At 52.0% G+C, this 23,318-nt stretch overlaps 2 protein-coding genes across 3 annotated transcripts; both read right to left on the reverse strand.

Annotated features, from left to right (window-relative positions):
* Positions 1-735: 735 nt before the first annotated feature.
* Positions 736-5,877, reverse strand: MRGPRD (MAS related GPR family member D; the record flags this gene model as incomplete). Its single annotated transcript, XM_084802733.1, has 3 exons — positions 736-1,697; positions 5,138-5,270; positions 5,788-5,877. The coding sequence occupies 3 exons, from the start codon at positions 5,875-5,877 to the stop codon at positions 736-738; spliced, it is 1,185 nt and encodes a 394-aa protein (XP_084658859.1).
* Positions 5,878-14,151: 8,274 nt separating this feature from the next.
* Positions 14,152-23,058, reverse strand: MRGPRF (MAS related GPR family member F). Of its 2 annotated transcripts, XM_084800704.1 has the most exons (4): positions 22,750-23,058; positions 22,395-22,552; positions 19,435-19,549; positions 14,152-15,911 (listed from the first exon to the last, which is right to left on the reverse strand). In XM_084800704.1, the coding sequence occupies exons 3-4, from the start codon at positions 19,480-19,482 to the stop codon at positions 14,928-14,930; spliced, it is 1,032 nt and encodes a 343-aa protein (XP_084656830.1). In that variant the 5' UTR covers positions 19,483-19,549; positions 22,395-22,552; positions 22,750-23,058; the 3' UTR covers positions 14,152-14,927. The 2 variants fall into 2 exon arrangements, with proteins under 2 accessions (XP_084656830.1, XP_084656829.1); XM_084800703.1 differs by lacking the exon at positions 22,750-23,058 and having other exon boundaries at positions 22,395-22,679.
* Between the last annotated feature and the right edge of the window lie 260 nt (positions 23,059-23,318).

The raw sequence follows: 23,318 nt of genomic DNA on the forward strand, positions 1-23,318 counted from the left end.
TTGTTTAGCTGTAACTGTCAACTTGACGCGACCCAGACTCACGTGGGAACAGAGCCTCCGTGAGGAATTGTCTACATCAGGTTAGCTTGTGGGCATGTCTGTCTGTGAGGGATTGCCTTGATTGTTGATTGGCACAGGAAGACCCAGCCCACTGTGGGCAGCACCATTCCCTAGACAGAGAATTTAGAATGGAATAAGAGAGGAGAAAGCCAGCTGAGAGCAAGCAACCGGGGACGCACCCACACATTTGCACCCTTTCTGCTCTTGACTTTGTCTATGACGTCACTAGCTGCTTAAACTTCTGCCTTGACTCGCCTGAAATGATGGGCTGTGATCTGCAGTTGTGTTGCTTTTTTTCTCAGGGAATTTGTCACAGCAACGGAAATGAAACGAGGACAGATGCCATCTCAGGGAGATAAGTTGGCTAGGAATGACCTTTTCCACCTGCATGAGGTGCTATCCCTACTGGGAGATACCATTTCCCAGCCAGCCTTGAACGAGATGGGGCCGGGGTGGGGGGTGGTCAGTGGAGGCAAAGCTAGGATCTGCTTCTAACCAGGTAAAACAGAAAGAAATGTGGCCTCACATCCCAGTTTAGATTAGGAGCATAAGGAGATATTGGTGGGCCCCTTAGCATATAGGAAAGTGACCCCAACATGTTGAGCTGCAGGCTAGCTAGGTACTCCTAAGGAAAGGCTGGGCGGGGCTTGGGAGGAGGTCCTAAGTGGGCTGCCTTCAGACATCATTAGTGCACGTGGACGGCGTCTCCCTGCCCTCTGCCTCGGGCTCATCCCGAAGTGCCCTCCCCAGCACAGCGCCCAGGGACTCCTGCAGCCGGCGGTGCTTTTGGCTTCCCACGAGGAAGTAGATGAGTGGGTTGGCGCTGCTGCTAAAACATGAAGAGAAGCGAGACAAGCAGATATACAGGAGCCTCAGGTCCTGCGGCAGTCCCACCCAGTAGAGTAAGAACCAGTAGATGCCCAGGGGCAGAGAACAGGTGAGGAACACGAGGACGGAAGCCAGGATGACCACGAACAGCCTCCGGGGCCGCCGTCTCCGCAGCAGGGTGTTCTTCCGCACCCGGATGAAGAGGGTGGCGCTGGACAGGATCATCACGGGCATGAAGATCCCCAGGATAAGACTGCTGAAAACCATGTCCACCTTGAAGCACCGGTTTTCATTGGGATGCCAGAACCGGACGCAGAAGAGAGAAGCCAGGAAGTTCATCAGCAGGGCCAGTGCCCAGAGCGCACCACACACTGCCGATGACAGTTTCCGGGGCCGATGGCACTTATACCAGATGGGGAAAAGCGTCGAGAGGCAGCGCTGGGTGCTGATGGCCGTCAGCAGGCTCAGGCCTGCCGTGTAGGCAAAGTACTTGGTTCTCCTAATCACCTCATAGACTCTGGCGGAGGTGCTATTTGTGAGCAGGGGCCCTGTTTCCAGGCTGAGCAGGGAGGCCATGCAGACGAGGAAGAGCAGGTCGGCCACCGCCAGGTTGAGCACATAGATGCAGAAGTGCGACCTCTGCACGCGGAAGCTCAGCAGCCAAATCACCAAGCAGTTGCCTGCCATCCCACACACGCAGGTGGCCATGGCCAGGAATGTCACTGAAAGGTAGATCCAGGTCACAGAGTTCATGGTGTAGTTGATGGTCAGACCTGGGGCTGGGCTGCTGTTCAGAGTGTCATTCGTTCCTAAGGAAGGAAAAGGGACTTGGGTTAAACTCTGTGTTGATGGACTATTGGACCCATGTGTATGCTGGGATTTTTCTTTTCTTTGTTTTGTTTGTTTGTTTTGTTGTTGTTGTTGTTGTTGAGACAGGGTTTCTCTGTATAGCTTTGGCTGTCCTAGACTCACTTTGTAGACCAGGCTGGCCTCGAACTCATAACGATCCACCTGCCTCTGCCTCCTGAGTGCTGAGATTAAAGGCATGCGCCATCATCTCCTGGCCTGCTGGAATTTTTCTTTAGACACCTCTGGGCTCCCTCTGTGGCTGAATCTACCACAGGTCCAGACACACAGACCTGCTACATACTCACCTCCTCCGGCTCTGCTCTCTCTCAGCCTGAGTTTCTTTTTCTTTTCTTTCTTCTCTCTCTCCTCCTCCTCTTCCTCCTCTTCCTTATCCTCCTCCTCCTTTTTGGTTTTTTGAGACAGGGTTTCTCTGTGAAATCCTGGCTATCCTGGAACTTACTCTGTAGATCAGGCTAGACTCAAACTCGAAGATCTGCCTGCCTCTGCCTCCTGAGTGCTTAAAGGATTAAGTGATTAAAGGAGTGTATCACCACCATTGCTTCTTTTTCTTTTTCTTTTTTCTTTTTTATATTTTTCTAGATGGGGTCTCTCTGTGTAGCCTTGGCTGTCCTGGGCTTGCTTTGTAGACCAGGCTAGACCCATCTGTCTCTGCCTCCTGACTGCTGGGATTATCTTTTTCTTTTTCTTCTTCTTCTTCTTCTTCTTCTTCTTTTTCTTCTTCTTCTTCTTCTTCTTCTTCTTCTTCTTCTTCTTCTTCTTCTTCTCTCTCTCTCTCTCTCTCTCTCTCTCTCTCTCTCTCTCTCTGTCTTTCTCTCTCTCTCTCTTTATACAGGGTCTCATGTAGCCCAGACTGGCCTAAAATTCCCTATGTAGCAGAGGATGAGCCGGAATTCCTGATCCCTCTGCCTCAGCATTTCAAGAGCTAGGCATACAGCTGTATATCATCATACTCAGTCTAGTTTTGTCATTAAAAGAATTATTTCTAGCTGGGCGTGGTGGCGCACGCCTTTAATCCCAGCACTCGGGAGGCAGAGGCAGGCGGATCACTGTGAGTTTGAGGCCAGCCTGGTCTACAAAGTGAGTCCAGGACAGCCAAGGCTACACAGAGAAACCCTGTCTTGAAAAAAAAAGAAAGAAAAGAATTATGTCTATTTTATGAATGTGGCTGTTTGCCTCCATGTATATATATATATATATATATATATATATATATATCATATGCATGTAGTGCCCGTGGAGGTCAGAAGAGGGCATCAGATCCCCTGGAGCTGGAGTTAATGGCTGTGAGCTGCGTGTGGATGCTGGGGCCTAAACCCTGGTCCTCCACAAGAACAAGTGCTCTTAGCCATTGAACCATCTCTCCAGCCTTCCCACCTCCTTTTCCTCTTCTTCCTTTTCCTAGTTTGATATTACTCCCCCCACCCCCATTTGAGACAGGATATCAGGTAACTTGGGATGGTTTAGAACCCCTGATCTTCCTTTCTCTGCTTCCTAATTGCTGGGAAGGCAGCCATGTGTCACTGCACCTAACAGTGGCCTGCTCTTGGTCCCTACTCAGAGATAAAATGTCACATCACTTTGCTGCTGCTGCTACTTTTGTTTCCTGTTATGAAACGGCTTGGAGATGTGGCTGTCCATCCACTCTGCAGAACAGTCTGCAGCCTGTAAGGTCAGCTTTCTCTGAAGGCTTGGCAGAAGGTGAGGCCATCTGTCTGGTCATTTCTCTGTGTGTGTGTGTGTGTGTGTGACTGGATGTTCAGAGCTCCAAAATGAAGCTCCAAATCCGACCGTTAGTGTTTTAAGGCTTACATCTCTGCTAGAGTACCATTGCTTAGAGTGTGTGATCTGTTAATATGATGGTATTCTTGCCTTCTGGGTTCCCACTGGTCAGTATAAAATCCACTGTTCTCCCTCAACCCCTCTCCCAGTTTTTCTGTGTAGCCCTGGCTGTGCTGGAATTCACCCTGTAGACCAGGTTAGGCTCAGACTCACCTGCTTCTGCCTCTTGGGTGCTGGGACTAAAGGTGTGCACCACCATGCCTGGCCAAAGATTTGTTTTGTTGTTGTTGTTGTTTTGTTTTGTTTTAATATTTATTTATTATGTACACCGTGTGTTGCCTGCAGGCCAGAAGAGGACACCAGATCTCATTATAGATGGTTATGAGTCACCATGTGGTTGCTGGGAATTGAACTCAGGACCTCTGGAAGAGCAGCAACCTGTGTGCTTAACCTCTGAGCCATCTCTCCAGCCCCAAAGATTTGTTTCTCATTTTACTTATGTGTATACATCTGAGTGTGTGTGGCATATCTGTGGGTGCCCAAAGAGGCCAGAAAGAGGGTGTCAAATCCCCTCAAACTGGAGTTACAAATGGTTGTGAGCCACCTGACATGGGTGCTGGAAACTGAACGCAGATCCTCTGAAAGATCGGGAAGCGCTGTTAACCACTGAGCTATCTCTCCAGCCCCATTACTTTTTTTTTTTAGACAGGATCTCATTATGTAGCTATGGCTGGTTTGGAATTCACTTTGTAGACTAGGCTGACCTCTGCCTGTCTCTGCCTCTCAAATGCTGGGATCATGTGCCACCCATGCCCAGCTCCTCATAATTTTAAAAACCATAATTTTCAGCTATTTTTAAAAATTGCTCGTTTTCTTACTTTGCCAAAGGTTTGTTTTTCAAGAACTCTTTATAAAACCTTTTTCCCTCTTATACTCAGTTGTTTTCTTCTGGGAGGGCACCTATATTCAGGGGTCAGACGATGATTGCCTGGAGATGGTTCTCTCCTTTCACAACACAAGGTGGTGGTGGTGGGGACTTCCCTGCCCTGTCTTAAAAAAATAAGATTGAAGGGAGGTCTTGACTGAGGGGCTGAGGAAAGAAAGGGGGTTCTGGAGAGAGGGAGGCCCGTAACTGGGCTGAGACCAAAACAGAAATGTCTTCATTTCATTTTACCTCTCTCTCTCTCTCTCTCTCTCTCTCTCTCTCTCTCTCTCTCTCCCTCCCTCCCTCCCTCCCTCCCTCTCTCTCTCTCTCTCTGTGTGTGTGTTTAGGCAAGTGCTTGAATGCTCATGCCTCAGCAGTTCTGTGGAGGTCCGAGGACAATGTGTCCAAGTCTGTTCTCTCTTTCAACCATGAAAATTCTAGGCTTGAACTCAACTTGTCAGGCTTTGCAGCAGTCACCTTTAACCCTGGAGTCACTCCACTGGCCTAGCCTTCAGACTTTCTGTCGAAGCCATTTGGTTTGTGGTCACTGTTACAGCAACCACAGAGAGCACATGCTGTTAAAAGCAACATGCCACATTTGTCACAGCCGCACAGATGTGCTGCTGGCAGTTAACCCTAAACTTGAGAGTGGGAGAGCAGAGAATAGGCCTTCACCATTGAGCTCAGCAGCAGGCACAGGGAGAACGTGAGAGCAGGTAGAACTACCCTTGATGGCTTTCTCGTCCTCGGTCATGGCCAGGGCTGTGCCCAGCATGCGGGGGACACTCAGCGTGTGGTATCTGAGTACCTGTTGGGGCTTTCTGGAACCATGGATCACTCAGCCTTTTGGGGGCCTTTAGGTTGACTTTGGGGATTCCCCTAAGACTCTGAACCTGAGGCTTGCTCTCTGTTCTCCAGCAGAGGCAAGAAGCATCCTGACCCAGGTGAGCTGCTGCCCCATTCTCTAGCAAGGAATGAACACACCTTCTGGGAGACACTCATGGTGATGAGTCTTGAAATTGTCACGCAAGTCCTTGGGATATTTGGCCCTCTGATCTGGTAAAGGTCCTTGCAGCCCTGTCCCTCCGTTCTGACAGCCTGATGGCATTGCACTTTCCCTCAGATATGGGTGCCATGTCTACTCATGTGTTTCCATCCCCCAGCTATGACTATTTCTAGTTTTTTCCTGGCCTCTTCCTCTTTAGTTGTTTCTCTCTCTGCTGAGTCTGTTTCAGTGCTGCTTGCATGTAAGTGATTTGGGGCCTGACCACTCAGTATCAGATAACCCATTAACAGGCTCCTCCCTGGAGGACCGCTCTTCTCACCGACAGCATCCCGTAGATGCCTACAGTTCTTAGTCTAGAGGTGGAGCCCCATGAGATTTCCCCATTGGATTTTCCATTGGTATTGGCCATGTTCGTGTCTGCTTTAGGCAACCATATTACTGAGACATGATGGGTGAAGCTTTTCTGAAAATATTTCTGATTTTAAAAGTATTTTCCTGGGGCACAACAAACAAACAGACAAATGTTGAAAGCATTTTCTTGGCTGGGGACATGATTATCCGGCAGAGCAGTTGCCAGTATGCAGGAAGCTCTGGGTTTGATCCGTACAGCGTGTGGTGGTACAAGCATGTAATCCTAAAGTTTACAAGGCTGAATGAGGGAGGAGGATCACTAGTTTGAAATTATTATGGACTCCATATAGTTTTCCAAGCCTGGGTTACATAGCCAGACCTTGTCTTAAAGAATAAACTAAGAGAGAGAGAGAGAGAGAGAGAGAGAGAGAGAGAGAGAGAGAGAGAGAAGGAAAGAAAAGTGAAGAGAGAAAGAGGAAGAAAGAAAAAATGAAGAGAAAGAAAAGAGGCTGGGCATGTAGCTCCCTGGACAATGTGCTTGCCCGACTTGCTCAAAGCCTTGGGTTCCATCCCAGTCTTACAAAACCTTGGTGTGGTGGTCCAAAGCTGCCAACCTAGCACTCATAAGGTGAAATCAGGAGGGTCAGGGTTAGACCCTACATTGAGAGTTTGCATCCAGCTTTGACTATATTAGACCTTGTCTCAAAACAAACAGAATTTTCTCTGTTCATAGCCTTATAGTCTGTCTCTCTCTGTCTGTGTGTGTTTCTCTCTGTCTCTGTCTCTCTGTCCCTCTCTGTCCCTCTTTCCCTCGCCTGTGTGTGTGTGTGTGTGTGTGTGTATGTATGTGTGTGTGTGTGTGTCTGTGTGTGTGTGTGTGTGTGTGTGTGTGTGTGTGTGTGTGCTTGAATTCAGAGGGAGGGGACTGAGGACGTGCTAAGCTAGCTCAGCCTTCTACTCCTCTTTGTGAGTGGAGAGTTGGAATGTTGGACACTCTGTCAGCCTTAGCACCTCATTCTGTAATAACCATGCGAATCTTTGCTCCCAGTGTCCCACAGTCTGTGTTCTAGGAATATTTCAAGTGCAAAGAGACATGGACAAGGGGCTGGAGAGATGGCTCAGAGGTTAAGGGCACTGACTGCTCCTCCAGAGGTCCTGAGTTCAATTCCCAGCAACCATATGGTGGCTCACAACCATCTGTAATGTGATTTGGCACCCTCTTCTGGACTGCAGATGTACATGCAGGCAGAGCATTGTATACATAGTAATAAATAAACAAATCTAAAAAAAAAAAAAAAGACTTGGACAACAGTGCACCTTCAAAGCGAGGCCGTGGATGGCCTTATGTAGGAGTCAAAGGACAACATGTTGAAGTCTGTTCTCTCTCTTTCCACCTCATGAGTTCAAGTTGTCAGGCTACACCGGGTCTAGCTCTTCCTTAACCTGCCCTTGGCCTTGGTCTGCAGTTACCTCTGACCTGCCAGCCTGAGCTTCATTTTACACCACTCTCCACCTGAGGGTCTCTGCCTCTTTGAGGGTTGCATATCAGATAGTTACAATGCATAACAGTAGCGAAATTACAGCTATGAAGTAGCATTGAAAATCATTTTGTTGTTGGGGGCTCACCACAGCAAGAGGAACTGTATTAAAGGGTCGCAGTGTTTGAAGGTGAGAACCCCTGCTTTATAGGGTCATGAGCTAATTTTCAAAGTCCCACTCAGAGCGGAGGGGACACCAGCCTTGGTCACCGAGCTGCCCCTGCAGAGCCAGGCTGTCACTGGCATGTAGCAGGTCTTGGACTGCTATATCCTCTGCTTCCCCCCAGACTGTAAAAAAAAAAGGAAGCTTCTCACCTGCTTCTGGGTGTGTCATTCTGTCCTTCTGCAAAGGGTACTGGTCCCTGGAGGTGTCTACAGCATCTCCACTGGGCCTGGGCCTTTGCACTTTCCTGGCTCAGGGTCTCTTCCACGCAACAAGGATGCTCCTGTCGGTCTCCTCTGTTCCCAGTCTCACAGAAGCCTTGATTTGGGGAACCCCCTCCCCAAGCACCTTGGCTCCCTTTGAGAAGTGTGAGAAGGAGCCCCAGATATAAATGCAGGAAGGATGCCCGCCCACCCTCTGGAGACCTGGGTCCACAGGAGCCCAACTGAAGACTAATGGGCCTCCCAGGCATGGCTCTCCCCTGCTCCACCCCAGCCCTCTTGAGGGCTTTTGAGGATCATGGAAGGACCATCCCTTCTGGCACTATCCTGGTGGCCCCTCCCTTCCCAATGGTCAGAGCATTAGCAGCCCCATCAGAGATATGGGAATTGGGGTGGGGCCTCGAAGAGAAAGGGGGGCTTGGTGTCTGTGGGCTGGGAAAGGCCATTAAGGGCACCCATGTGGAGGGATGCTCAGCTAATGCACTTGCCCAGCTTGGCTTGCTGAGGTGAGGAGACAGAGACACTGGATGGGGAGTCGGCCATCTTGTCCTGGCATTTGTGAGTTGAACTTCAGGGTTCGGGTAACCTCGCTGAGCCTCAGAATCTTCACCATAGGTTGGCTAGTCATCCTTGACCCTCCAAAGCCCAGGGAGAACTGAAGATCACACACACACATGCTCTTGTCCTTGGGTGGTGACTCTTCCTCACACAGGGCCCATGAAGGCAGGATGGAGGCCAAAGGCACCTGGGCCTGTTGGGACACCAGAACTTTTTAGTAGGATGAGCTAATCCAGTGTGTGTGTGTGTGTGTGTGTGTGTGTGTGTGTGTGTGTGGTGTGTGTTGTACATGTGGGTGTGTTGTGCATATGTGTGCCTTTTTATGTGTGCATGTATGAGGGCTGATGTGGCTAAGATGGCTCTGTGGCTAAGAGTGCTTGCTGGCCTCGCATAGTGGTACATACTTTAATCCCAGCACTCAGGAGGCAGAGGCAAGCAGACCTCTGTTTTGAGGCCAACCTGGTCTACAGAGAGTGTCTCAGAAAAAAACAAAACAAACAAAATAAAAAAGTGCTTGCTGACCTTGTGGAGGACCAGACTCAATGCCCAGAACCATGTTGAGTGTCTCCCAGTAACCAGCTGCTTCAGCTCTAGAGGGTCCCACGCCTTTTTTATGGCATCTGGGGAAGACAGCACAATACTCACACACACACACACACACACACACACACACACACACACACACACCACACAATACACATACTTTCACATTCACACATACTAAATCTTTAAGATGAAGTATAGCACAAACCGGAAATCCTCCCTTCTGCACCTTTCCAGGACAAGCATTGCAGGCACCCATCACTACGTCTGGCTTTTTATGTGGGAGCGTGTGGGTGCTGAATGCAGGTCCTCTGCTTGCACAGCAGGGACCTTCCTGACTGGGCCATCTCTCAGCCCTGGGTTTCATTTTATGCCAGAAATCCTTTATTTGTTTATTTTTATTATTTTAGCTGTGTATATGTGTGTCTGTCTGTACATGGGTGTGTGCACATGAGTGCAGAGGTGTTGGATTTCCTGGAGCTGGTTGTGAGCCACCTGATGTGGGCGTTGGGAGTTGAACTTGGTTCCTTGGAAGAAAGATACGTGTTCTTAGCCAAAGAGCAATCCTTCCAGCTCTTAAATACTTAAACTTAAATTCTTAACTAAAACCTCCTTTTTCAGATCAGCACATTTGGTTCAGAGTATTTAACGAGCAGGCTGGAAGGATGGTTCAGTGGTTGAGCTCTCTGGCCGAGGACCTGCGTTTGGTTCCCAGCTCCCATGTCCAGCAGCTCATAACCACCTGTAACTCTTTGGGGGTTTTTTTGGTTTTTGTTTTTCGAGACAGAGTTTCTCTGTGTAGCCTTGGCTGTCCTGGACTCACTTTGTAGACCAGGCTGGCCTCAAACTCACAGTGATCGGCCTGCCTCTGCCTCCTGAGTGCTGGGATTAAAGGCGTGTGCCACCATGCCCAGCTATATTTAACTCTTGTTCCAAGGGATCTATATATATATATATATATTTTTTTTTTTTTTTTAGGGCACCTGCATTCATATCCAATATGCCCCTCCCTCCTCCCCCCCCCCATACACATAAGAAAATTAAGACAAGGGGCATAGAGAATGCTACTTGAAGCCCCTGGTTCAGCAGTCTTCAAGCTAGGGTCCCTTCTGGATCTTTCTGGATAGGGGTCACTGAGTTTCTCCATACAGTGGAGTCCCCTGACCTCCCAAAATGAGTTAAAGAGGTCTCTAGCCTGAGCTGGGGGATGCCTGCTGACGGAGCTCATCAGCAATCACACAAGGCCGGAAGTGTGTGTGCCCTGAGCTGGGCAGGCCAGGCACTGGGTGGCTTAGGAATGTGTGGATGGATTTGATCATGCACTCATTAAAGCTCCAGCTTAATTGATTCCAAAGGCTTAAAAAAAAGAAAATCATCTGCCCAAGTAGGTGAGTCTCTTGAACTGCCAGGAAACTCCGAGCTGGCAGCTGACTCATCATCCAAGCAGAGTTTTCCATGAGTTTTGGTTTTGAAAACTGCGCCTGGCTCTTTCTGAGTTCTCCAACTTTCAGCTCCCTGCCGGCTTACAGGAGAGAATGTTTTTGCGTTGCGTGCCATGGTTCGACACCAGAAGCTTGCCAGAGTGTTTCCCTAGCCTCGCGTCTTCCCCGCCAGCCCATCAGAAGGCCCCTTCCCCAGGCCTGCACCTGCCTTTCCTCCTTCGCTCTAGAGGATCCCATCTCAAAAATAGGCGATAGCCTGAAGACTAGCTGAGTTTGATCCCTGGGATCCTAGAAAGAGAGAACCGACTCCCACGAGTTGCCCTTTGTCCTACACATGAGTGCACCCACCCACCCACAAAATGAATAAATGTAAAAAAAAAAAAAGTAAGGCAGAGGGTGGTAGAGGAAGGCGCTTAATGTCGATATCTGGCCTCTATACAGATGTGCATGTTCACCTACACTTAATACAACAGAGAGAGAGAGAGGGGGAGGGAGGGAGGGAGGGACAGAGAGGGAGAGAGAGAGAGGGAGGGAGGGAGGGAAGGAAGGAGGGACAGAGAGAGGGAGAGCGAGAGGGAGAGCTTTTAGAAAATGAAGCCAAAGGATGGAGAGATGGCTCAGAGGTTAAGAGCACTGGCTGCTCCTCCAGAGGTCCTGAGTTCAATTCCCAGCAACCACATGGTGGCTCACAACCATCTATAATGTGATCTGATGCCCTCTTCTGGCTGGCAGGTGTACATGCAGACAGAGTACTGTATACAAAAATAATTAATTAATTAATTTAAAAAAAAGGAAGTTCAAGGTCATCCTGGACTTATAAAAAAAAAAATGAAGCCAAGAGCCGGGCTTTGGTGGTGCAGGCCTTTAATCCCAGCACTCAGGCGGCAGAGGCAGGTGGACTTCTGTGAGTTCGAGGCCAGCCTGGTCTATAAAGTGAGTCCAGAACAGCCAGGACTATAACACAGAGAAACCCTGTCTCAAACAAACAAACAAACAAACAAACAAAACAAAAAGCAAAAACAAAACAACAACAAAAAAGCCAGGCAGTGGTGGCACACACCTTTAATCCCAGCACTCGGGAGGCAGAGGCAGGTGGATTGCTGTGAGTTCAAAGCCAGCCTGGTCTACAAAGCAAGTCCAGGACAGCCAAGGCTACACAGAGAAACCCTGTCTCAAAAAACCAAAATAAATAAGTAAATAAATACAATAAAATTAAAAAAGAAAGAAAGAAAGAAAAAAAGAAAAAGGAAATGAAGCCAAATATCCAAGAGGCACGCCAAGGCTGCAGAAGCTCCCGAATCCTTGGGTGAAGAGGGAGAGAGAGAGAGCTATGGCGGCTCACAGCCATATTCATTTGCCTTCTGCACAAGATGCCCTTCTTGGACTGCAAGCCAGCCAGACCCAACTGGGTTCACCTGGGACTGTGATGGCCAAGTCAGCTCCTGGCATCTCCCCTAACACTTTGCTTATGAGAGACATCGAGGTCAGAAGTCACTGTGATTGTCTTGTGAGCTCTGATTTCCTGCAACTGGTGTGAGCAACTTTGTAGAGACACCCAGAGAGCTACATGAAACGGTCATCTGGGAGCCTGCTAAACACACTAGGTTCGTAACAGCCGGTCATTACCCTGACAGTGCTTGGGATTAGCCGGCTGCGTGTGTGTGTGTGTGTGTGTGTGTGTGTGTGTGTGTGTGTGTGTACACGTGTGTTCATGTATGTGCATGTGTATGGAGGACAGAGGTCAACATCTGAGCCTTCCGTTTTACTCTCCTTCTTTTTCTGAGATCTCTCACTGAACCTGGACTTTGTTAGTTTACCTAGATGTGAGCCCCAGGGATCCTCTGGTCTCAGCCGCCCCAGCCTGGAATGCCAAACACACAGTCCATGTCCGGCTTTTGACCCTGGTCCTGGAGACCTGATAGCAGAGACTTTACCAACTGAGCTTCCGTGTCCAAACATACCCCCGCTTCTCCTTCCCCATCTTGTGCAGAGACGCATGCCACCACCCCTGTGAGGTCTGGGCATGGGTAGCCTGAGGGCCTGTGCCTAGCAGGTGGCAGACCTCTGCTTTCCAAGGCTCACTCTTGACCTTTGGCTCTAGCTGACAGTGTGCCCCGCTTGTTGATTTTTGCAGAGCTACTAGGTGACAGGCAGCATAAAAGGCACAGAGTGCTGTCCACCCTGTCTCTCTCTCCCTCCTCCACCCACCTCCTAGGCACAAGCTGGTAGGAAGTCCAGCTGCATGGCAACCCCCACGGCCAGGCAGCACTTTAATGAGAGTTTCGACCCTGAGCCGTGGCTCTCTGCTGTCCTGTGGTGGAGAATGGCTTTCCTCTTGGATGTCAGGAAGAGAAATCTGCAGTATTGGGGGGTGGGGGTGGGAGTCTGCCTTTGTGAAACACCCAGAAAGAAGGTAGGTGGCGTGGGAGAGCTGCAGGAGACCCCTCACGCACCTGCTGGCCCCACTGTTGCCCAGCCCCTCTGCAGCCCACTTTAATAATTAAACACCTGAGGAGAGTGCAGGAGAGTGGCGGGCAAGCACTTAGGCCTCTTAGCTGTGTCTTCTCCATTAGCACAGAGCCAGGGGTCTGGGGAAAGCAAAGGAGCACCCAGAGGCTAAGGGTTTATGGGGGAGTAGAGAAAAGGCTCCTCTTCCACAAGACTGTACAGATCACCCCCACCTCCCTTCAACATCCACAGAGCTCGTGTTGTTGGAGGAAGGTTTGTATTTTGATGTTAATTACTGTTTGTTGTTTGTGGCCCTGGGTTCTGAACTCTGACTTAGACCCATGTGGAGAGGCCCCTTGTCGCCACAGCTCACCCCCAGGGCTTCAGCTGTGAGGACTAGTGTGGAGGCTCTTAAGAAAGGACTTCCAGCCGGGCGTGATGGCGCACGCCTTTAATCCCAGCACTCCGGAGGCAGAGGCAGGCGGATCGCTGTGAGTTCGAGGCCAGCCTGGTCTACAAAGCGAGTCCAGGCCAGCCAAGGCTACACAGAGAGACCTTGTCTTGAAAAACTAAAAGGAAAAAAAAAGATAAAAGAAAGAACTTCCCAGGAATGGGATTGGCTGAGCTCTGGGGAGCCAGGTGAGTCTAGGTGGCCCCATCAGCCAGGCACTCCCAGGCCTCCCACAAGGCACTGGGATCATAGCCCTTCCCCTGAGCTGAGGTACACGCACATTCTCAAGGCTCCACTGCAAGAGCGGAGGCCACAGACTCCCACATCTTTCTGCGCAGACACAGGGAGGGAGTAGAAGGCAGCCTTGTCCAGTAGCAGACAGCTGAGGGCCAAGTGGCGTTGCCCGCCTGCAGCTTCTGAGGTCACCTGCTCTGAGCCACCATGACAGCTCTCCTTGTTTAGAGGAGCATAGACGGCTTGTGGCCAGGAAGGAGGGGAGAGATCAGTGTGGCTGGGGTGGTGGACCATCAGGGACGTGACCCTGGGGGAGTTAGCTGCTACCCCTAGGTGCCGGTGCCACAGTGCCCGGTGCCCTGGGATCCTATAGCCTGGAACAAAGCTTAGTGGACTCAGGGTGTGTGGCTAGCATGCCTGGCACTGGGTGGGTATGCTGCTCACCCCTTCCCTGCTCGTCTCCCCTCCCTGGCTCCGTGGACGGGTGCAGCTCCATCGATGAGCTCCATCCTTAGGGGCCACGGAAGCCTAGATATAAACAGGGTCAGGCAGAGCATAAGGCAGCTCAGAGGTGTGGCCAGATAACCAGAGGAGACTCAGAGGGAGAGGAAAGGACCAGATGGCCACCCACCCTGGACTCCAGTTGCCCTGGGCTGTCCTCACTGTGGGACACAGAAACACAGAGAAGACAGTGGGCATTGAGCCTGCCTCGCTGCAAGATTTTTAAAAATGCATATTGATATATACTTTATTATCTTTTATAAAACTTCCTTTGGCTACGGAGGTCACTGTACTGAATGATGGGTGGCATCGTGGTGGCAGCCCCCACTGGGGCCAGGATGGGACCAGAGTCCAGTTTGAAATGGGCACTGGAGACTGGTAGGGAGCTGATGCGTGGCCTACAAGATATGGAGTGTATAGTCAGCTGCCCAGAGCGGGCTGGGGAGGAGGTGGGGTGTCAGAAAAGCAGTCAGCTACCCAGGGTGGCAGAAGGTCCTTCCTGGGTCACATGGCTTGCCAAGGACAGGTCCCTACCCCATTAAAGTCACCAGATGACTCATCAAAGGGACAGGGACTTGTTTGCGGACCACGATGTAGGTGGACAGGATCCTCTTCCAGATAGCACCATTCTCTCGGCTCTGTTCAGATGCTGCCTTGGGAGGCTGCTGGCCCAGAGCGGGTGACGCTGACTGAGTCACGTTTGCGGAGGTGGCCTCCTTCTTGCCTTCATTCATGACCTTCTATTGAGGAGGGACCCCCTTCTATTGAGGAGGGCAACTTTGGTACACTGAGTCACAGACAGATGGCTGGGGAGCAGAGGCCACAGGGTCTGTCTACAGGTGGCTGCTCAGCCTCTTGGCCACGCCTGGCAAGAGGTAGATGCCTCGTGTGAAGGCAGCTCCTCTCCCCGGAGGCACAGGAGCAGCTGCTTTGCTTCTGCCCTCAGGCAGGTGTCTCTGGAAGCTACCGGCCGCTGTTGGCAGCAGCCTTGCCCCCCCACGCTGGCCTCTCATGATGCGTTCCCAGAAGGGCACTGCATCTCCATGGTGACTGTGTTGGGTGTGCTGCTAGCAGCGTCCCCCGGCTCGGCACCATCCCGTAGAGCCCGCTGGAAGACTACCCTGAGAGGTTCCCACAGGCGCTGCGACTTGTCTCTCCCAGCCAGAAAGTAGACGATGGGCTTGGCGCTGCTGTTGATGCAGATACACAGGTCAGTGACATACTCCGGAAAGGGGGCTGGGATCTGGAAGACCCAGAAGAGGAACCAGTCGATCCCCAAGTAGATGGAGGACACAAGGAAGACAGAGACAATGGCCAGGACCACGTGGTTGAGCTTGGCAGAGCGCTGGCGGCGCCGTGCTCGGCACTCCACGTGCAGGATGAGTGCCAGGCAGGGGAGTACCATGAGTGGGCAGAAGAGAAAGAACAGCAAGATGCCCAGGGAGATATCCATATTGCGGCAGGCTGTAGGTGAGGCCTCGCGGCCCAGGAACATACAGAAATAGTTGTGGATGCTGGTGACCAGGAAGGACAGCAGCCAGAGCAGGGCACAGATCCCAGCGGACAGGCGCTTGGGCCTCCGACGCCAGTACCAAGCAGGAAAGATGACGGACACGCATCGTTCGGTGCTGATGGCCGGCAGGAGGCTCACGCCTGCAAAGAACGTGCAGAGCCCCAGGATCCGGGACACCCTGCGAACATAGTCGGGAAAGGAGCCCAGGAAGGCCCCCATGTTCAGGAGGGCGATCACAGCCTTGCTGAAGAGGTAGATCCCATCAGCGCCGGCCAGGTGCAGGAAGTAGATGGAGAAGGGTGTCCTCTTGATGGAGAAGCCGAAAAACCAGAGGACCAGCCCGTTGCCCACCAGGCCACACAGGCAAAGCAACAGGAAGATGTAGTTTGTGACGGCAGGTGGAGGGAACGCAGCAATCTGCTCAATGGTCAGGAAGCCTCTGCTGTAGAGCTCCAGAGCCTCGCCCATCCCAGGACACATCTGTGCAGGTGCAAAGGGGACATATCTATAAGGCTGCCACCCTTCCTTGGCCCTCAGAAGACCCGTTCCTGGACCAGTTGCCATTAGCTACCCAATGGTGGGGTCTGCGGGGTCCCTGGCTGTGGAATGGTTGACCAGGTAGAGGCCAGAGTAGAAAGAGGCCCAAGCTTAGCTGATGCTAACACCGGTTCTCCGAGGCCAGAGCCAGCAGCATGGCATCAGCATAGGGTGACCAGACAGGCAGCTCTAGGCTGCCATAGGTCAGCCAGGTCCAAATGTGCCACGTGCAAAGCAGTAGAAAGCAAAGGGGTGGGTATATGGCTTGGTGGATAAAGTGCTTGTTGAGCAAGTGTGAGGACTGGAGTTCACAGTGGCCCTCCTGTAAGTTGAAAGGTAGAAATTTTTCCCAGAGCAAGCTGTCGAGATTAGCCTGCATCAGGCAACTCTTCTTTTTTATTTTATTTTATTTTATTATTTTTATTTTCTGAGACAGGGTTTCCTTGGCTGTCCTAGTCTCGCTTTGTAGACCAGGCTGGCCTCAAATTCACAGTGATCCACCTGCCTCTGCCTCCTGAGTGCTAGGATTAAAGGCGTGCGCCACTACGCCTGGCAGCAGCTCTGCTTTTAACTGAGAGACCCAGTCTCAGTGACTAAGGTGGTGGGGAGCGATTAGGAGACTCTGATGTCAATCTTAGGCTTTCACATGCACTGATTACATGTACGCATGCACCAATGCACATGCGTCCATACACATTTGAACACACGCATTCACACAGACTCACACATACCCACACACTCACTCACACACATAGTGTCATGCACAAAACTCACACTCACACACACCACTCACCTAATACACACACACCCATTTAAGAAACCAATAAGCAGATAAAGTTGGGCTTGTTGATGTGGCACTGTCATCCTAGAGGAAGGAGGACTTTAAGTTCAAGCCTAAGCTGGGAAAATTAATGAGACCCTGTCTCAAAAAGTAGTGAGCAGGAGTGACAGAGCATCTGCTCTGGCAGAGGAGCCAAGGTCAGTTCCTACAACCCACTTTGGGTGGCTGACAACTGCCTGTAACTATCTCCAGGGGATCTGATGCCCTCTTCTGGCCTACACATGGACACACACATGGACACACACGCACACACATGCACGCATGCATGCACGCATACGCATAATGCACGCACACACCATTTTAAAAAAAGGACTGGAGATCATGCTTGGTGGCAGCACTTGCCCAGCACTGAGAGCCTGGGATTCGATTCCCAGTGCTAAAAATGGATTGCTGGATGTGGTGGCACACGCCTTTAATCCCAGCACTCGGGAGGCAGAGGCAGTGGAATTGCTGTGAGTTCGAGGCCAGCCTGGTCTACAAAGCGAGTTCAGGACAGCCAAGGCTACACAGAAAGACCCTGTCTCGAAAAACCGAAAAAGAAAAAAAAAGACTAAATAATGGATCATGGAGAGTATAGTAGATGTGCGCATAAGTCTGTTATAGCATTTTTCTATCAAATTATTCTTATAATGTTTCAAATTTAAAACACAAAAATACTTATTCCTAAAAATAAACATAAAATTACTAGTAGGAGGTGTGGGTGGGCAAAACCAAAAGACTGTGGCCATAGCTGGAGTAGGACTCTATCCCGCACTCGGACTAGAGAGCACTAGAGACGAGAGGCAGTTGCCCTCTTCTGGGCCAGGGCTGCCTTTTGGGGTTCTGGATAATGAGAAGGTCCAGGAGGGGAGAGGCTTTAGGTGGTGGCCATTCTTTGAGCTCAGAGAGAGGCTGTGTATTTTACAGCTGGGTCGGGGAGAGGAGCTCAGCCAGGCTGAACACCAGTCCTGGCCCTGCGGGCTGAGCTGACACTTAAATGCACGGAGCTGGGCCAGGTGTCAGAAACTGGGAGCAGAGACACACTAGCAAAACCAAGGACACGCCTTCTTAATAAAGTGAGCAGCCCCTCTACTCCAGCCAGAGGGTTTGGAGGGCCTGTGGGCTCCCTGCTTTAATTTCAGAGAGGTTGTATCTATAGATGCTAACATGAAATAGTTTGATATTTCTGTGTTAACATTTAAAAACCACTGTGGGAGCCAATAGCATGAGGCAGCTACGTAGCTATTTTGTTCTCAGGGTTGTTTTGAGCCCTTCCTCCCAGTGGCAAAGGTTGCCCTATACACATTGCTTCCCTTTCCTCCTCCCTGCAGACATCACTAATCTATCCCAGGACTCTCTCCCTAAGCCTGCTACTGTTTTCCTAGTTCAACCCATCCTGGCACATCAAAGTCACATCAGGAAAGGACAAGTTGTTTATGGGGTTCTTCTGCCTACCTGTCCACCTCTAAGAATTCATCAGCTAACATCTCCCACCCGCTCCTAAACCCAGCTCCTTGGTTTTCTTCCTGCTCCCCTTTCTTGGAGTTGATCTGTTGCTGCACCAGGCCTCTGAGGGTTGACTCAGCGGACCAGACCCAGATACAGAGCTCCCATGAGGACCAGCTCAGCACTAGGGCACTGGCCTGTGGGGCTGGGAAGAGCTCTCTGTGTATCACCAACCTGGAAAAACTCTGCAGTCCCTCACTAGGTGTTGGGGTGAGGGAGACAGCTGGCGAGTCACTGGGCAGGAGCTACTATTGGCAGCCCCACACTACCTTGTGAACACCACTCTGGAGTCTGCTCCCTTCCAGGGCCTTGTTTCCTCTCTAGGGACTTTGAGGTGCCCCCTAGCATGCCCAGTCACTGCCTCTTGGGCTGCCGTCATTCCACAGAGGTCCCTCTGGGAAGGAAAGGACCAAAGACCAAGGACCAAGGACCAAGGACCAAGGACCAAGGATAGGGCATGGGGTGGGAAGGAGTCAGTTATCATCCTGACATACACCTTAGTCTTCTCAAGTCTAGGGGAAGCTGGGGAAAGAAAATAAGCCAGAGGGATTCCTACTGAAGAAGGGAAGTCCACATTTTTCCAGAGTGAAGCAAAGGCTCAGCAGGCCAGAAGGTGATGTGTCAGGCCAGGACATTGTCCAAACTTTAGGTGAGGTTAGTGCCAGCTGCAGATTTACATCCATGGCTCACACGCCCAGGCTTGGGGCAACGCTCACCTTGGGTGGCCCAGAGTGGCACAGTTCCATGGCACACACAACAGACATGGGAACCATCACAGAACCAGCAGAGGTTGTCTGACCTGGTCTGACTATAATAGGTAGTGACCGTTCCATCTCCAGTGGGAAAGGGGAGGAAGTGGGACCTTTCAAAGCTGATAAACACTGACTCAAAGACAGCATGGCAAAGGACTTCAGGATGCCCAGGGCCTGCGTTCTTTTACCTCACCGATGATGGCACTGGCTTCAGGGGGGACCAGTTAACCTAGGCCAAGCCATAAAGTCCAGATGTGCCTGCTGCCCACTGGAACCCAGAGCTGGAGGGCAGGCCTGGAAAGCAGATGTGGGAGGAGGTGCTGGGCTGTGTTCCCCCTCCCAATAACACTCTCCCACAGACTAAGGGCCCCCTGCCCATGACACTTACCTTGTTCTGATTGGTGGAGTGAGCCTCCCACGAGCAGTTTCCGGCCATCTCCAAAAATGTGGAGTCCAAGCTCCTGCTGGGAGCTCACCAGCCTGTGTTCCTGCTTGGCAAAAGCCTAAAGAGAGGGTAGAGTGGGGTCAGCACCTGTCCCCTCTCAGAGGCTCCCAGCCCACCAGGCCCCTGCCTCCCTCTGAGGCTGGGACTCTGGACCCTTCCTGCTCCTCCTGCCTGTGGGTTCACATTCAGACCCTTTCCTGGCTCCTGGGCCCCAATGTCACTCCCCGGGGGAAGATGCTTTCTCCTTTCTCTTCTCATTGGACTGCAGGGTGTCTAGGCCAGAATATTCCAGGCAATGCTCACGATGGGGTCCCTTGCACCCAGACCTGGAGAACCTTCTTTGTGCTTGGATAGAGGTCTCAGCAATCAGTCCTAGAAACGTGCAACAGAGGACAAATTCTTTCTGGTAGAGGGGTGTCCTGGCGAAGGAGGCCTTCGGCTGGGCCTTGCTTTACCGTGGTTCTTCATCCTAGCTCTGGGATGGGTGTCCACCCCCTCCTTGTTGCTAAAGACAAGATTTCATGCAACCTAGACTGGCCTTGAAGATGACCTTGGATTTTTCAATCCTCCTGCCTCAGTCTCTTGAGTGCTGGGATTACAGGCTGAACCACCATACCTGGTTTATGTAACAGGGCTCCAACCCAGGGCTTAGTGAATGCTAGGCCCGCATCTACCAAGGAAGCCACATACCCAGCCCTCCATTCCTTATTGATGGTGCTCCTTGTCCCAGAGGCACACTCCTAATAGGGTACATAGTGAAACTTTGCAGATCTCTGTACTCTTGGGACGCAGTGGCGGCTCCCTGCAAGGTTCACTTGAAGGGGGGCAAACCAAAAGGTTGCTGTGGTGTCCTTGGGTTCCGGGCTGGGTGTAGGGCTCAGACCCATTCAGCCAATCTGGAGGCCCGGGGGTGTGTCTCGTGACAAGCTAGGGAGGGACAGACCCTGCTTGAGACTGGTCCACCCTAGCAGGCAGTTGATAAATCCACCCTGAGTCTCCTGGAACTGAGCCCCAACCCCAGCCTGCACTATGCCTGCCCACAGAGCAGGTGGGAGGTCTGAAGCTGTGACTCAGGACACAGCCTGGCTACAGGCTGCCAGACCATCCTCTCCCAGAACAGGGATGTGGGCAGCGCACTGCTACACTCCTCAGAAATTCCTTTCTCGAGCAGGGCGGATCCCCCCGCAGCCAGCCACGCGCAGGGCCACTGCCTCCTCCCTCTTGGAAATGTGGCCCTGGAAGCTGCGGCCGCCATTGGCTGCCGAGAGCGTTCGGTCTGCCCGAGCGACACGCCCCCACTCCTTAACTCCAGGCCTCGATCTGCTGTTAAGGGGGCTAAGGAACCCAATGGGACTTAAGCCACACCCAACCCCTTATTCCTATTGGATGGTGTTCCTAGGCCCAGAGGCACACTCTTAACCAGGGTACACACAGCCCTTTTCTGTCCCTGGCTATCTCCTCACCTCCACCCCCGCCAACCCCCCCACCCCGCGCCTTCTACCTGTGTGCTCTACCTGGCGTACCCCAACTAAGATTGGCTGACTATGAAACCTGCTCGGGTGTCCCGACTGGAAGTACCTTATAAGTCGGCGGGAGTGATGTTTGTCCAGGGTGCAAAGTGTGCCTCCTCCCACCAGGCATCATCCTGTAGCTATGCAATGAAGCAAGGCCAGGTTTTCTTGGTGCCTACAGCCCCAGCGCTATTTGCTGCCACTCTTTCTGACATCTGCTACTCCCAGCTCCCCCCCCCCACCCCCGCTTGCTCACCCCCACCCCGACCCTTCCCATTGATGTCCTGATTCAGGGAATCTTTCATTCCACCAGACTTGACTCCCAACTAGACACATGCCCTCTGGGGCAAGTGAGCATGCTCCTTGCTCACCTCTGTGACTGCTTTGATCTCTACCCCTGGTCCCTGTCCTACCCCTGATTATTCACTTATGCAGTGAGATCCAGAAGCAAAGCGGACCCCAGATGGGCTGTATTAAAGACATGTGTGTGACGTGTATGGGGATGTATGTGAGTGCGTGTACTCTGGCCAGATCTGAGTTGTGACAGAACCGACTTCACAAAAAGCCATCGGAAGAGGCTACCATGTCTGCACCCTAGTTCCCTCCCCTCAAAACAAGACAATGGGCCATCTGTCTACCTCCTTGGGCTGACAGATGGACAGGCCAGCCCTGAGGGAGCTCCCCAGGTCATTTCACTTCTATTATAGCATACCCCAGTCTCTCCCTCATTCCTTAGCTATGGCCTGGCCTGGGCGCTGGCCATGGGAGGGTCCAGTCTGCTGCTGTGCCCAGATACGTTTCTGCCTAGGACACCGGTCCCTACTCACAACTTGACAGAAGCAGCTTCTCTAAGCCTAAGAGCGATGGGAACCATAGCTCGGCACTTGAACCATTGCCCATTGGGTGTTCCCTGCAAACTCGTCCAGAAACCAGGCTTGGATGTAAGGTTGAAGGAGGGATGGGGCTCTCTCATCCAGGGGAGGACAGGGCGGGAGCTGGTAGGGAAGACTGTTTGGGGGCTGGGGTAAGACCAGCTGAGCGGGATGTCAGGGAATGCAACACAAGAGGGGAATTCTTAAAGCCTTCCAACATCCCTGGGATGGGGGCGGTGGGCGGTGGAATAGATCTTCTGGAAGGGGACAGCGTCACTCCAGGGTCTTGGGGCTCCCTGCTTAGAGTGGGGGAACGTCTGCAAGCTGCCTGTCATGACAATGCCCATTTCCTTGCCTCGAGGATGCCAGTCTCATTTGCTTGCCCCGGCTAGCCTTCACCCTGCAGCCCCTGATCTTGACCCTGCAGCCCCTATCGCTGGTCTCCCCCCCCCCCAGTGTTGGTCTCCCTCCCCCACCTCCCTGGTCTCCCTCCCCTAGATCCTGGGTCCCAGAGTGTTACCTGTGGCTGTCCTGATGCTCCAAAGAGACCTTCTTTTCTTAGAGATCTTCTCCTGCGACTCCGCGCTTGCTGACCCACGGCAGCAGGCTAGCCAAGAACTGCCTGGAGCCTCGGAAAATTTGGGCTCAGGGTGGAGGATGAGCCCTCACCCGCCTGGCCTGTTGGAGAAGGCTTTGGAAACAGAACCCGCCCCAAACCCAATTCCAGGCTCGGCAGAAGGGGGAGGGGAGGAGGTGGAGAAAGAGGAGGAGGAAGAGGAGGAGGAAGAAGAGGAGGAGGAGCAGAACAGTGATGAGGCTTGAAGAAGGAATGCCCTGTTCAGGAGCACCCCCCCCCATCCCCACTGGGAACTCACTTCTCTCTGCCTGGTGACGTCACGCTGGCCTGAGCACTGGGGCTGGAGTCCAGATGTTAACATCTCCCTTCTCGGGCTGCTCCAGAGGGCTGCCCCAGCAGAGGGAGCTCCGGGGTGTTCACTTGCTTGGTGCCTTTGGCCTTCCTCCAATGGGCATTTCAGGGCATGTGGTGGTAGGGGAATGTCTACTCTGCTGTTTGAACTCACTGGGGCCTGGCACGGAGAGCCCCGGAAACAGCAGGTGAGGGACCCCTATGGAGAGTGGTGGAGAATTGGCAGAGAGAAGGCCACACAACCCAGATGGCACCAGCACCGCCTCCTGCCACCCCAGAATCTTCTTGGGGGCCTCCTGGGGCCTATGGAACCAGGAATTCCCCCTCGCTCTAGCCCTAATAACAATCAGATGTCGCAAATGGAAAATCACAGCCCTTGCTCGCTTGCAGGCAGGGAAGTTGGCGAGCCACCATGCCTGGTGCGTGCACTCCTCAGTGGAGATGAGTCAGTCTCCCCCAGAGAGGGGGTCCTGGAAAAAGCTAGTGGCCAGGGCATGGAGCCCAAGCCTGGCTGGG

This window comes from Acomys minous (genome assembly GCF_964271855.1).
Source record: "Acomys minous genome assembly, chromosome: 2".
In the NCBI taxonomy this organism is placed as follows: domain Eukaryota; kingdom Metazoa; phylum Chordata; class Mammalia; order Rodentia; family Muridae; genus Acomys; species Acomys minous.